The sequence below is a fragment of the Chlorocebus sabaeus genome, chromosome 21, assembly GCF_047675955.1.
Source record: "Chlorocebus sabaeus isolate Y175 chromosome 21, mChlSab1.0.hap1, whole genome shotgun sequence".
Lineage (NCBI taxonomy): Eukaryota > Metazoa > Chordata > Mammalia > Primates > Cercopithecidae > Chlorocebus > Chlorocebus sabaeus.
The window spans coordinates 108,524,689-108,540,036 of record NC_132924.1 but is presented as its reverse complement, the minus strand read 5'-3'; the positions used below and the strand labels follow the sequence as shown (position 1 = coordinate 108,540,036).

Sequence of the window (15,348 nt, the reverse complement as noted above, 5' to 3'; positions counted from 1 at the left end):
AAAAAAAAACAGGATGATATAAAGAAGAATATTCAGTGAACAATAACCATTGTTATTGAAAATTAAAATATAATAACAAAAATAATTGAAGGAAAGCATTGGAAGATGAAGTTGAGAAACAAAAAGCAAAAGAGATGAAATATTTGGGAGAAGAGATTAAGTTCATTTGAGAATCAATCAAGGAGGTCAAATACCAAACAATTAAGTGCTCTAGGAAGAGATCACAGTGATACAGAGGGGAAGTAATCATCCAAGAAAATGATTGAAGAATATTTCCCAGAACCAAAGAACATATTTTCAGATTGAAAGGGCCTATCAAGTGTCCAGCACAAACTTTTTTATTTTGAAATACCAGAATACCAAAGACAAAGAAGTTCTACAAGCTTCCACAGAGGAAAAAAGTAGATCACATGTTAAAGAAAAGGAATTCAGATTGTTTCAGACTTCTCAATAGCAAGACTTCAAGCTAGAAGACACTTCTGAAGGAGATTAATTTTCATCTTCGGATTCGTATCTGCTCAACTGTTAAGTGTGAAGGTACAAGAAAAGACATTTTCAGACGTGAGAGGCCTCAAAATTTTTTTTACCTTCCATGCATTCTCTCTCAGGAATCTATTGGAGGATGTGCCCCACCACCATGAAGGAATAAAGAACAGAGAATCATGGGATAAAGGAAACAGGAGATCCAACGCAGGAGAGAAGCACCTGGATTCCCGAAATGATGGGGAAGGATGACAGCTGTGCCCAAGGTAAAGAGGGCAACCAGTCCAAAATGCAACACATCAGAAAACTCCAAGAGGGATTTGTAGAAAAAGATAAAATTAAAAGAATACTTGGTGTTCCAAAAGAGAAATGTCTTGTGAGGCCATTTTGCCACTTGGAAGAGATTTGATGGTTGAATTAGTAATAAACACCTAAAAATATAACCAGACAAAACAGATTAGGGGAAACAAAAAGTTGTACAGAAATGAAAAGGCAATCATACTATGCTACAGTGGCTCACATGTGAGGTAGGGGTCATGATATATATTTTTTTCCCTATGCTTATATTCTGTTGTTGCAGCATCATTTGCAGAAAAGACTGTCCTTTTGCTCTTGATTGGTTTTGAAATCTTTCTTGAAAGTCAATTGCCCATAAATGTATAAATCCAATTCTAGCACCTATATTTGTCCATTGATGATTATATCCATATGCTCATACCAAACTCTCTTTATTACTGTCATTTTTGAAACCTGGCATGACAAGGTTGTCAACTTTGTTATTCTTTTTCTAATTTATTTTGGGTATTCTAAGTACTTAGCATTTGCACATAAATTTTTGAATCAGTTTGTGAGTTTCTACAAAAAGCCTACTGGGGTTTTGATGGAGATTACATTAACTCTATAGACAGATCATTTTGAGGAAAAATGACATCTTAAAAATGTTGATTCCTTTAGTTCATGAATAAGGTATATCTTTACATTTTTCTAGGTTTTAAAATTTTTTTAGCAATGTTTTATAGTTTTCAGTATACGTAATAGTACAGCATGCTTTGTTATATTTATCCATATTTTATGTTTTTTGAGTTATGGCACATGATATTGTTTCTTTCTTTTTGAGATGGAGTTTCACTTGTGTCGCCCAGGCTGGAGTGCAGTGGCGTGATCTCGGCTTACTGCAACCTCCATCTCCTGGGTTCAAGCGATTCTCCTGCCTCAGCCTCCCGAGTAGCTGGGACTACAAGCGCGTGCCACCACACCTGGCTAATTTTTTGTATTTTTAGTAGAGACGGGGTTTCACCATGTTAGCCAGGATGGTCTCGATCTTGTGACCTTGTGATCCACCCACCTCAGCCTGCCAAAGTGTTGGGATTACAGGCGTGAGCCACCACGCCGAGCCCGATATTGTTTCTAAAATTTCATTTTCCAGTTGTTTATTGCTAATGTACCACTTTTGAATGTTGACCATCTGTATCAAGAAACCTTGTTAATTAAATAGGTTTCCTTTCCAATCTCTGCTTTTAAAAATTTTATTTAGTGACAAGGTCTTGCTCTGTCACCCAGGCTATGAAGTGCAGTTGCACAAATACAGCTCACTGCAGTTTAGAACTCCTGGGCTCAAGCGGTGCTTCTGTCTCAGCCTCCCCAGTACGAGGGACTATAGGCATGTGCCACCATGCCCAGCTAATTGTTTAAAAGATTTTTTTGTAGAGGTCTTGCTATGTTTCCCAGGCTAGTCTTGAACTCCTGGCCTCAAGCATCCTTCTACCTCACCCCCTCCAAAATGCTGGGATTATAGGCATGAGTCACTGCTCCTGGCTCTGTATTTTTAAATTCTTTTTCTTGCCTTAATTCTACTGGGTAACTCCTCTAGTGTTTAATGTTGAAAAGAAGTGATAAGAAAGATATCTTTGTTCTCAATCTTAGCAGGAAAGCGTTAAGTATTACACCATTAAGTATGTTGCTCTCTGTGCATTTTTTGGTCTGGTCTTTATCAGGTCGAGGAAGTTTTCCTTTATTCCTAATTTGCTGAGAGATTTTATCATGAATGGTGTTGAATTTTGCCCAATACCTTTGTTGATACATTTGAGATGGTTATACTTGTTTCTCCCTTTATTCTGTTGAAATGGTAACTTATGTTTTTTGGTGTTTTTAAAGCTACAGGGTCTTGGTCTATTGCCCAGGGTGGAGTACAGTGGCCTGACTGTAGCTCACTGCAGCTTCAACCTCCTGGGCTCAAGCGATTCCCTTGCTTCAGCCTACCAAGTAGCTGGGACTACAGGTGTGTGTGCACCACCACACCTGGATAATTAAAAAAAAAATTTTATCTTTGCAGAGACGGGCTCACTATGTTGCCCAGGCTGGTCTTGAACTGCTGCCCTCAAGCATTCCTCCTGCCTCAGCCCCCTAAAGTGTTGGGATTATAGGCATGAACCACTACGTCTGGCCTATGTTAATTTTTGCATCAGCTTTTCCTCTCAAAGATAAACCCTACTTGATAATGAAGTATTACCCTTTTTATATTCAGTTTGCTAATATTTTCAGAAGATTTTTGTGTCTGTGTCATGAAGGGTGTTTCTTTGTAGTTTTGTATTATTTTCAGTTTTGGTATCAAAGGAATACTGTCCACATAAAATGAGTTGGGAAATGTTTCCTCATCTTCTGCCTTCTGAAAGAATTTGCATGTCATTGGTATTCTTTTTTTATATCTTTTCTAAATTCATTATTGGTGTGGACTCTACTAGGTAGCTTTGTTGGAAAGACACCTGTGAAAACTAGCTATCACAGTACTCCTCTATGTAGACCTCTGGAATTCTTTCTGGGTTAACTCCATTTTTGTGGTATTTTGCCCCCATAAATTTCTGTCTCAGCTTCTTCTAATCACTGTCTGTCTCCTCCATTCATTATGACTTTTGGACCCAGTACCAGGATCTGGTAAGTGCTGGAAGAGCAGAAAGCAGGGATAGTTATGGTATTCGTCTGTTTTATTTCTTTTTTCTTAGAGATCACAGTCCTGCTGTTCATTGCCTGCTTCTTCAGTGTCTGAAAATAGTTATTTCCTGCATTTTGTCTAGTTCTCTAGGTGTTTATGATGCTAGGACTAGTCTGTTACTTCCATGGCTGGAAGTGGAAGTGTGTAAATAACATTTGCATTTTATAATAATATAATCCTGAATATTGCCCTAACTAAAGTTATGATAGAAATTAGAAAGTGGACTCGGATGTTTGATGAGGGAAACTGACAGAGCTAAGTTTTCAAGTTGCATAATGTGATGAAATTTAAAACTGAGAAATCAAGAAGTAGCCATATGAATGTATTATTTAGAGATATGGTAGAAAATGACAAAGAATCATCTAAAAGAGTCAACATGATTATTTCTAGGGAGAGGCAACTGGTTGCAGAGGAGGAGGGAAAATGGGGGACTGCTCTTTTTCCTAACAAAACTTGTAGAACCGATTTACTAGAAGCATATTCAAGAAAAATATCAATGAAAGGAGGGAAAAATGATACAGTGGGCAAATGGAAATCATAGGAAAGAAGATACAATAGTACTGATATTAGTCATAATGAAATTCAAGATCAAACATATTTTAAAAGGGCAAAAGGTCCACAAAGTCATGAATCTTTATTTACTTACCAGTACAGCTTTGAAGTATATTGAGCCATTATAAACACCAGGAGAAACTGACATCCATATTTATAATGGAGAGACTTCACCTTCTGTATTTTAGAAATAGATGAAGTAGACAATAAAAAGAAAATGGAGAATATGAATAACAGAATTAGCAAGATGTGTGTGTGTGTGTGTGTGCATGTGTGTGTGTATAACTTTGTACAGATAAATTTGTCACAATTTTAAATACAAGAGCTGTGGTCAAAAAACAGGCCACAATGGAAAAATTAGCCAGTTCCAAAAAGTAAAACTCCCTTGTGTATTTTAAAAATTTATCCTCCTTGGGAGACTTTTTAAATCTGTGGGCTGTTGAATTTCCTTAGTTCAAGATAAAAATTAAGCTATTATTTCTTCAGATATTACCTTTGTTCTCTTTCTTCTCCTCTGTGACTCTGACTAAATATTTTTCAGATTTTTTTTTTCACTGTCTTCTATGTCTCTTAATCTCTTTTCTGTATGTTCTTTCTCCTTAATGCCTTAGTAAATGATTTATTCTGATCTGTCCTCATATGTGAATAGTTTCTTTTGGGTCCAATCTGCCCCTAAATATGTCCATTGAGTTTTAACTATTGGTTTTGTGTTTTCCATTCCTAGAAAGTAATGTTTGCTCTTTTTCTTTTTTCTCTTGCTGTTATTTTTAAATAGATTATTATACCCCGTAAGTATTTTCAAGGTTATATGCTTTTTAAACAGATGAGCATTATTTTTAAAAAAAATCTTTGCCCAGTAATTCCAGTGGCTGAAGTCTGTGGGCTATGTTTCTGCTTATTGTTGCTCATGTTGTATTTCTTTGTGCTTGGTTAATGTGGCTGCTTCTTTGTTGTTGTCATTGAGAAAATTATTTGTAAGGTTCCCCAAGGACTGGCGTGGATTTGCTCCTCTCTAGAGAGGCTTCAATTTGGCTTCTGCTGGGTAAGCATTGGCATTACGGCTGCCATGTGCTTAAAGGTTTTTGGTCTAGCCAAGCTATATATCTCCATGCTGCAACTCTTCCCTAGGGTTGACTTCAACAATTTCTCCAGGATGATTTTCCCCTACGTACTTTTCCTTTTTTCTTACCTTATTCTGACCCTTCTGTAGTTTGTTCTTACCCTGAGACTATCCTCCGGTTTGTAATTTGTTCTTATCCTGAGCCCACCATTTGGAGGTGGACTGTATCTCAGCTTATCATGGGGCCTGTCTTGCCAAAGACTACCATGGGCTGGTGTTGGGCTTTGAATGTTCTTTCTCCTCAGCTCTTTCTCTCCCTACCCCATTTATTGTTAATCAGATTTTCTGTTTAGCCTCTGAATTTTTACTTTCAACCAAAAATTGGGTTAGGATTTTCCTAGTATAGATTTTTAGGATGTTAGTAAAAAGAAAAAAAAAAAAACTTTTATGTTGTATTTTTCATAGTTTTTAGTAAGAGGGTTAATTAGCTCTCCATTATTGGAAACCAGAACCCTAAAAAAATAGTATAATAGTGTAATCAAATTAGATGTTAACAGCAAAAGGATTTTTTAAAAGTTCATTTACCTATAATACATAAATTATGGTCCTCCATAACTCTTGGTTTAAAGAGATCAAAATGAAAATTACAAATTGTTCTAAATAAATAATTGGAACATGACTTCTGAGTATCTGGCATGAGACCAAAGTGGTATGTAGCAGAAAAGTTAAGCTGTGAATACATTTATTAGAAAACAACAAAAATCAGAAAAGAATAATGTGACAGTAGAAGGGATCAGAAAAAATTAGAAAAAGAATAAGCCCAATGACAGTGGAAGGGAGTAAGCGGAATTTTGTGAAATAGGAAAAAAATAAAAAGTTTTTCTATAAAGATTAGAGCTGGTTCTCTGAAAAGACCAATAAAATAATTAAAGTCTTAGCAAGTTTAATAAAAAGTAAAGAGAAGACACATGTAAATAATTACATTTGGAATAAAAGTGGGAACATAACTACACATATGGAAGAAATTAAGTAATTATACTAGAAACTGCAAACCATGTTAACTAGTAACTTGGCAGTTTATCACTATTAAAAATAATGTTATATCTAAATACTTCTCCATAGGTAACCTATTTTGCATTAGTTTGATATGTAATACACAGTAGTACCTTTAAAGAGAAATTTTCTGCTTGTAACTTTTCATTTGTTATTCCTATATATAAGTTATTCCTAGAAATTTAACATGTGTTTTAGTTAAAAAGTTGATCGGATGTATTTTTCCCTTTTTTTTTTTTTTTTTTTTTTGATACGGAGTTTCACTCTTGTCCCCTAGGCTGGAGTGCAATGGCATGATCTCGGCTCACTGCAACCTCCACCTCCCAGGTTCAAGTGATTCTCCTACCTCAGCCTCCTGAGTAGCTGGGATTACAGGCGCCTGCCATCACACCTGGCTAATTTTTGTATTTTTAGTAGAGACAGGGTTTCCACCATGTTGGCAGGCTGGTCTCGAACTCCTGACCTCAGGTGATCCACATGTCTTGCCTCCCAAAGTATTAGGATTACAGGCGTGAGCCACCGCACCCAGCCTGTAGCCTGTATTTTTCTTTCTTTCTTTCCTCCCTTCCCTGCCCTGCCCTGCCCTGCCCTGCCCTCCCCTCCCCTCCCCTCTCCTCCCCTCCCCTCCTCTTCCCTTCCCTTCTGATTATGCATTTGCTATTTGATTAATAAACCTTTTGATTATGCATTTGCTATTTGTGGTAAGCATATTTTATATTTTTCAGGTGTTAAGATTAAACAACTAGTATTTACAACTTCTTTTAAGGTACTGGAACAAGATACATTTGGAGGGTAAATTGTAGTAGAATACTCTGTCTCTTGTTGTCCTGTGTTTGTATCTTTTGTATTATGTAGCAGTTATGTTCCAACGGCATTGACTTTGAAGCCTGATGGAAATATATTTCCATAGGAACAAAACTTGGAATAACACAGCAAAAAGACTCAGACAACAATATAACTCAGTGTTATATGCTCAGCATGATGGTGCATCAGTAATATACTTGATAAGAGTTGATATTGCAACCTGATTTTTCTTGTGTCACTCTCCATCAATTTTTTTGTGTTTGTGCATTTTCAAATATTACATGACTTTGCCTCATGTTTAATCAGTATTTTATACAACTTCATATAATGCTAACAAAGGAAAAAGCTTGAGGGTGTTTGTCACATTCTGCCAGTTCTCAGAAAAATCTAAGTCCCAGAAAAGTTACATCATTGCTTCTTACACTGTCTGTGATGAAGAATCAGATTTTTCTTTTCTTTCTTTTCCCCTGTGTGTTGAAGATTGATATAGGTTGCTATTATATATGGCTAGTATTTTGCTCGTGTCATATGTTTGACTACATTGAAACATATCTTATTCTGCAGAGTCCACTGGTGATGTACCTGAATGTTGTGGTAGTGTCAGTTGCTCTGAGAGTTTCTGAATGCTTATCTCAGTTTTTGTACTTTCCTTGTTATGGACTGGTAAAATGCAGTGCATCGACTATACTTTGAAACAAAACTACGAGCAATCCATATGTTTGATCCATTCAGGCAGTGGAGCATCACTATTTTAGATGTTAGTGAAGAGCAACAGCTTTGAAATGAACCTAATTGGTTTTTTGTTTGTTTGTTTTTGAGAAGGAGTCTGGCTCTGTCACCCAGGCTGGAGTGCAGTGGCACAATCTCAGCTCGCTGCAGCCTCCGCCTCCGGGTTCAAGCAGTTCTCCTGCTTCAGCCTCCCAAGTAGCTGGGATTACAGGCTCATGCCACCACACCCGGCTAATTTTTAAAAATATTTTTGGTAGAGACGTGGTTTCACCATGTTGGCCAGGCTGGTCTTGAACTCCTGATCTCAAGTGATCCGCCCACATCAGCCTCCCAAAGGGCTGGAATTCCAGGCGTGAGCCTCAAATGAACTTAATTGTAAATGCTTCAAAAGGAGCTACCCCAGGAATTCTGGGGTAGAAAACATCTTTTCTAGGTGCAAATGAAAAATTTAAGTTATGGAAAAGTATTTTAATTAGTTAATATGTAGTTTGCTTTTATATCTTTTTACATTTGTGCCTTTAGAGCTCCAAATTGCTTCCAGGGATTAAAATCATCCAGGCAGACAGATTAAGACTTGAAAGAGATAATTAATGTAGGTACAGAAAAGTAAGTGGAGAAGAAAGTTTTGAGAGGAAGCATTAAGAAAAAACGTAAATGTGGAAGACTACGTAATTGATTGAGGAACTGAACTTACCTTAATAGATCTTTAACAGTTTGGTTCCTTAAGTATAAAATGCAGGAAATAATTTATGTTTTAATTTTAAAAAGTGTGTGTGTGTGTGTGTTTGTTTTGGTGGCTTTTAAAAGACAGAAATGCTAAGTTTTCAATTCTGGAGAGTAGCTTTTGATGTTCGCTTGGCACATATTTATTGAGCTTCTGAAATCATACTAAATTTATATATGATCCTGGAGAAAGTCCTAAAATCATACCAAAATCAGGTAAATTACTAAGCAAGCTGCTTTGTGTGCCTTCCACTCACAAATAAGTTGGAGTACACCAAACAGGATCAACTAACTCAAAGATCCAGATTCTTAACATGGGAATCAAATGGTATGGGTGTTTATATCCTACCAAACTGCTAAGGATTAAGCCTGACTCTTTTTTGGGTCACCAGCTCTAATTCATTGATGATAAGATAAACTATGAAGAGTATTAAGTTTTCTTAAAAAGCAGTAAGTTAAAATCGAAAGTGGGAATAGAAGGGAAAGAATAGGGTTTTTGGAGACCTCAGGGTATATACTACTAAAAGTTGAGGACTATAAGGTAAAACCTCACTTTCTTAATTGCCATCAGCATTAGTCTGGGTATGTTCACAAATTTGAGAGTTTTTTTTTTTTTTTACACTTACATATGAAGAGATGGAAGTTAACTTTACATTAAAATCGTAGCAAAATTTCAGGCTTGTGGCTATTTGTTCCACCATTCCTTGTTTCCACCTTTTTTTTTTTTTGGTTTGGCATTATTTCTGTTGTTCCCCACTCTTATATTCTGATAGGTGCCAATTTCCCAACCAGTTGAGTCTCCATCCCTGGAATCTCTTCCTATCCAGTTTAACATATTATGGCATTTAATGTGCCCCTGTGTTGGTGTTGTGTGTGCAGGCGTCTGTGGCGGGGGGGAAGAAAAGAAAAAATAATGTGCTGCATCTTCCATTTATCATTAACTATTTGTTTTTACTAGTAATAATTGGCTTCTGAATACTTACCTACAGGACACAGTGTTAATCACTTTATAGGTGAATAAATAAAGTACTGTAGTTTCCATTTTACAGATGAGAAGACTGAGGTAGAAAGGTCATATGACTTTACCAAAGTCACTCAGATAGTAATGGCTGAGCTAGGATTCAGTGCCAGCATTCTGTCTCCAGAGCCCTCATTTAGTAGCCCTGGCGTTAATAGTAGGAATGAAAATGGTATCAAAATGCTAAGAAAAAAACGATCACACAACAGTGTGATTGCTAGTATTTACTGAGAGATTACTATGTTCCGGACACAGTAGTAATTGCTTTAAAAACAAATGTGTAACTTCATTAATCTCCTAGCACATAGTAGTAGCTTTTCATTAAATATTTGTTAATTATAATATGTAAAATCCACATTTAGATGCAAGAACTTACACTCCTTGCCTCTTACGTAGTACCTTAGAAGCTTAATCTTCCCATAAACTCTGTTGGACACTGCAGGGAATATCAAGATTGGTTTGTTGTTGTTTTGCCTTTAAACTGTAGATGTTTTAGCACTAAAAGTGGTCTGTGCTAAACTCCAAAAGTTTTTTTTATTAGAACTATTTTATTTAACATTTGTCTTTTATTAAATAAAAAAATTTAAGCAATTAAAACATTCTCATAAATGGAGAACGTAACAAATAACCCACATACCCACCACTGAGAATCAGATAATTACTTATGCAGTTTTTTTATTTTTTAATTTAATGCTAACTTCTGTGTTTGTTTCATGCTTAAAGCCATATCCAGAAGACCCAGCAGTTTACAAACCACTCTCCCAGGAAGAACTGCAAAGGATAAAGAATGAGAAAAAACAGAAACAAAATGAGAGAAAACAAAAAATATCAGAAAATCGCAAACATTTGGCTAGTGTACGTGTCGTACAAAAAAACCTCGTCTTTGTTGTAGGTTTATCTCAGCGCCTAGCAGACCCAGAGGTAAGTTCTCTTGTTTTCTTTGTCATCTTGATATTTTTTCTGTTTCCTTGTCTTACTTGGAAATAATAGTTGACCCTGCTCAATTGTGTGATTCCTCACATTATATCTTAAAGGAGAAAATAAGGAATTACTTTTGAATAGTTGCTAAGAAACCAATGACCAGTCGTGATCTTAGGCAAGTGTCTTAATCTGTCTTGGCTTCAGTTTCTTCAGTTGTAAAACTAAGGAGTTGAACTAGATTTCTAACGTGCTGACAGTCTGTTAAAACTGGATAATGATTCGATTTTGCTGTTAAGGCTAACATGTGACATGAATACTCTGTTTCTTTCCTCTTTTCTGTATCTATATAAGGACCAGCAGTGGAGATGCAGTTACTTGAACCCACTAGAGATTTTAGTAACCTAGATTTTAAAAAGTCTGCCCAAGTAGTAACTGTTGGTTTTTCAGACCTGTTGCTATACTGTATCATCATTCTTTACTTACTCATTTTAAGCCAGTTTGGAGGAAGAGGGAGAATTTGGTAATGTGAAATAAAGGACCAATTTCTTTGTCATTCATTCAGGGGGAGGAGAGAGCTTAACCTTATTTCTTAGTACCTCTTTTTTCTCTTCTTCCGCCATAAGCCTTATTAGAGTAATGTCGAACTCATACTTTCCTTGAGGCCCTTAGATAAGCATCTGGTAATTTTTAGTTTCTGATATACCATGAGATACTGACTAGATTGTTGATAAGGCAAATATAAGCTGATCGACAGGCAGAGTGTTTACTTGGTAGGAGAGAGCTGGTTTTGAGGGATCTTCCAAAAGATCCTTGAGAAGAGTTTAAAGTAATATTTGGCATGGTACCCATCAGAAGAAAGACTGTAGTGAACATGCTTAAGGAGGTAGGAACCTTTGGACTTGGCTGAGCGTGTTAAAGGTCCCAGAAGGAGGATCTTTAAGGAGTATAATGTCTGTTTTTGTAAAAATTAATTTACCTGTAATCCCAGCACTTTGGGAGGCCAAGACGGGCAGATCACGAAGTCAGGAGATCAAGACCATCCTGGCTAACATGGTGAAACCCCGTCTCTACTAAAAAATACAAAAAACTAGCCGGGCGAGGTGGCGGGTGCCTGTAGTCCCAGCTACTCGGGAGGCTGAGGCAGGAGAATGGCGTGAACCCGAGAGGATGAGCTTGCAGTGAACTGAGATCCGGCCACTGCACTCCAGCCTGGGTGACAGAGCAAGACTCCGTCTCAAAAAAAAAAAAAAAAAAAAATTATTTTAAAAAATAGTTTTTATTGATGATGTGTTTATATGTGTTGCAACTATACAGGTCTTCAAAATCAATACGAAATGATTTTGACCCTGTGAAAGTTGGGGACATTACTAAGAAGGATCTGTCACGGATGATAAACATGGAGGCAACTCAAGAATTACTGGGACCTAGGTCCAGGGATGCTGGCAGTCATTAGTTACGTGATACTCAGGAGACCAAGTTCTTTCCAAATCCAAAGGAGTGGTCTAGAGTTGACAGAAAAAAACTTCTTCAGTAAGAAATGTTCAGCAAAGAGCTCATTTTAGGTGTATGACTCAACTTCTTGTAGCCAGTTCTCCCTCTTTTTTTTTTTTTTTTTTTTAAGCTAGTGATTATTCCCCAGGCAGACAGAATCCTACCTCAGCTTTGATCATTTCCTTGAACAACACCTCAACTTTGCACTAATCCTTTTATCTCCGTCTTTTAACTCTAAAATAGAGTTTAAAAAGTGTGAGCCACTTTTTTTCTAACCACAGGGCACTTCTATATACTCCTCTAACTAGTGGGCACTTATGCCAGTATTTACTCATACTAATCTTACTGATTTAGAATCTACTTTTTTCTTTTTTTTTTTTTTGAGACACGGTCTCACTTTGTCACCCAGGCTGGAGTGTAGTGGTATGATCATGGCTCACTGCAGCCTCAACCTTCTGGGCTCAAGTGATTCTTGTGCCTCAGCCCCCCAGGTAACTGGGTCTACAGGTGCATATCACCACACCTGGCTAATTTTTGTATTTTTTTGTAGAGATGGGGTTTTGCCATGTTGCCCAGGCTGGTCTTAAACTCCTGAGCTCAAGCAATCTGCCCGCCTTGGCCTTCCAAAGTGCTGGGATTACAGGTATGAGCCACTGCGCCCAACCTAGAATCTACTTTCGCCTTTCTGAAAGTGCAGTTCCAGTAAATGAATGGAACTTTTATCTTGATTTGAGAGCTCTTGGATATGGATGTTCCTGTTTTTATTAATACATCTTGGATCTGATCAACTGTAGTACTGGAGGCATATGAAATAGCATCCAAAATTTGGATGAAATTAAGGCATAGACTGAATATGATATTTGGATTATAAGTTTCCTACCTCTTCTTTTGGGCATGTGATTTATAAGAGGGTTGTTTGTTTGTTTGTTTTTTGCCCAGGCTGGAGTGCAGTGCATGATCTTGGCTCACTGCAGCCTCTCCCCCCCCCCCCCCCCCCCCCCGGGTTCAAGTGATTCTCCTGCCTCCACCACCTGAGGAGCTACGATTACAGGCATGCGCTGCCATGCCCAGCTAATTTTTTTTTTTTTTCTTTGTATTTTTAGTAGAAATGGGGTTTCACCATGTTGACCAGGCTGGTCTTAAACTCCTGACCTCAAGTGATCCCCCTGCCTTGGCCTCTTAAAGTGCTAGGAGTACAGGTGTGAGCCACTGTGTTTTATATTTACTTACAGAGATTTCTTATTTCCATTTCAAGTAACTCTAGTAAGATTAATCTGAACTATTATACTGAAGGAAATGAATCTAAGTGGTGACTACTGAAAGAGAGTACTTTATCATGAGTCTATGCTTAAAAAATATACTCTACTAGTTTTATATGTTTGAAATAATTCTTTCTTGGTGAGAGGACATTGGATTTTCTTAAATAAAATAAATGGGCACTTTCCTTTATTTCTCTTGAAAGTCCAGAAAGATCAGAGACAAGTGTTTTGTTTTTTTTAAATAATACCACTTCTAAATAATATCTTTTACAATTCTCTTAATTTGTCTTTATAACCTTTTTAGTATTTGTATTTAGTACTTAGTATTTAGTATTTAGTACTTCACTAGAAAACTCAAAAGAAGGTTCAAATTGTTAGCGTCACTTTCAAGTCAAAGAAGGATCCTTGTAATTTATTTATCTTTGGATGACGAACAGTTTGATATTTGACCTAATTCTGATTGACAGAATAGGAGAGTTTAGGAACAATTAAAGCTTATTTTGAAAATAATTTTTGCATACCAAAAATCTTCATACCAATATTGATTGTCAAATGTATTCATTTGTTGGTTGATAGACAAAAAAGAGATCTTAGAAGACAAGGTAATTAGAGCCAACGATTAGATCAGAGGTAATGATGATCACCTAAGTCCTAAAATTTTAGGTTTGTGAGGACGTAATTGATTTATTCTGCAAATTAATTCTTGAATGCCTACCATTGGCTAGATATTTTGATGTTGGGGGTGGTGGGAAAAGTAGTTAGCAAGCCAGACACAAGCTTACAGACTGGTAGGGAAGACAGAATTTAAGTGCTTACATGTGTGCTGAGTGTTTATAAAAGGAAAGTACACAGCTTTTTGGGAACATATATTAGAACAGTTAGCTAGTGTGGAGATTGACAAAAAGCTTCTCTGAGGAAAGGACAATTAGGGTCAGCTTGAAGAATTAATGGGTGTTATCTAGGTAGCACATAAATAAGAGTGTCCTGGGTATATGTGATAACCCAGGAGAGCAGTTTGTTTGATGAACTGTACGGCTTTAAAGACACAACATTTCATTTTACAAATAAGAAACTGAGGCAAAAGGAAGTTGAGTGACTTGCCCATGGTCTTACAGTTCCTATTCCAGGGTATTCTGTGTTGATGATTACTGTGTTTTTCATCCATCCATTCATCTATTCACTCATTCATCCATCTGATTACCAAGTTTTTGTTTTTCTCTGTAGTGTCTGTGAATACTTGACTGTTTTCCCAAGGAATATATAACAAGACATTTTGGTTACTAGGCATGCCCTTGGACATTTATAATTCTGTCACATGGCCATTTATTTACTATGTTAGTAGGAAAACTGGTCCACTGTGAAGTACATCGTGACATTGAGTATATAGATAATGTGCCTGTGTACAGGGTGCTCTGTCTACTCTCCATACCCTTTATTTGTTCACTAGAATACTATTTTACTAGTTGTTTAGGCAGAATCTAGAGTGTTCAAGTTAATAGGGAAAGTTTAAATTCATTGTTTTTCCCTTGCCTGGGCAGCCTATTTCTTGTCAACCACTTGCCATTTGCTAATACTTTGAGGCCCACTATTGTTACAAATCCGTGTAATTCTTTTTGTTTAATGCTAAGACAGTTCACTTTTTCAGTAAGTATTTATTGAGTACCTGCAATATGCCAGGCATTATTTAAGACACTGAGCATTCACTGATAAACAAGTAGTAGTAGATAAATAAGAAGTACCTTCCTTTTTACAAAAGTAACAGGATGAGAAGTATTGTGTGCTGTGAAGGCACAAGGGATAGCATTCCACCTTGGGAGGGAGGTATGTACCCCTCTTCTGTCTTTGGGGTAAAGTGCTTCTGGCACAGCAACCATACAGATGCTTCTGGATGAGAAAGACCTCGATCTGCAAGTGATTTGTTTGGCTGGAAGATTAGATTGCAGTGGTCAGAGATAAGGTTGCCAAGGTAAGTGGTAATGGATCATGAAAGGCTTTCTAACCATGCTAAGGAGTTTGCACTTTATCCTCAAGGCAGGGGAAAGCTTTTGAATGTTCTTAAGAACAGAGTGATGTGGTTAGATTTGTGCTTTGACAGTACCATTCTGGCTGCAGTGTGAACATGTCATCATAATTACGTACCAATCTGATGTTGTTATAAAGGTGTTACACCCAAACGTTGGCCAGAAACCATTTCCGTAAACCAGTGGCCTTCAACCTTATCAGACTCAGTGTCCACTTTTCAAAAACTAATGTAACACCCCTTGAC

The 15,348-nt window shown here is 37.0% G+C and overlaps 1 protein-coding gene across 6 annotated transcripts in view; it reads left to right on the top strand.

Annotated features, from left to right (window-relative positions):
* The window catches only part of CNOT4 (CCR4-NOT transcription complex subunit 4), a 140,257-nt gene that overhangs the window by 69,851 nt on the left and 55,058 nt on the right, over window positions 1-15,348 (top strand). For all 6 annotated transcript variants that reach the window (XM_007983023.3, XM_007983021.3, XM_007983022.3 and 3 more), the window contains exon 3: window positions 10,135-10,332. In XM_007983023.3, coding sequence (XP_007981214.1) covers window positions 10,135-10,332 — 198 coding nt within the window. The remainder of the gene's footprint in view (window positions 1-10,134; window positions 10,333-15,348) is intronic.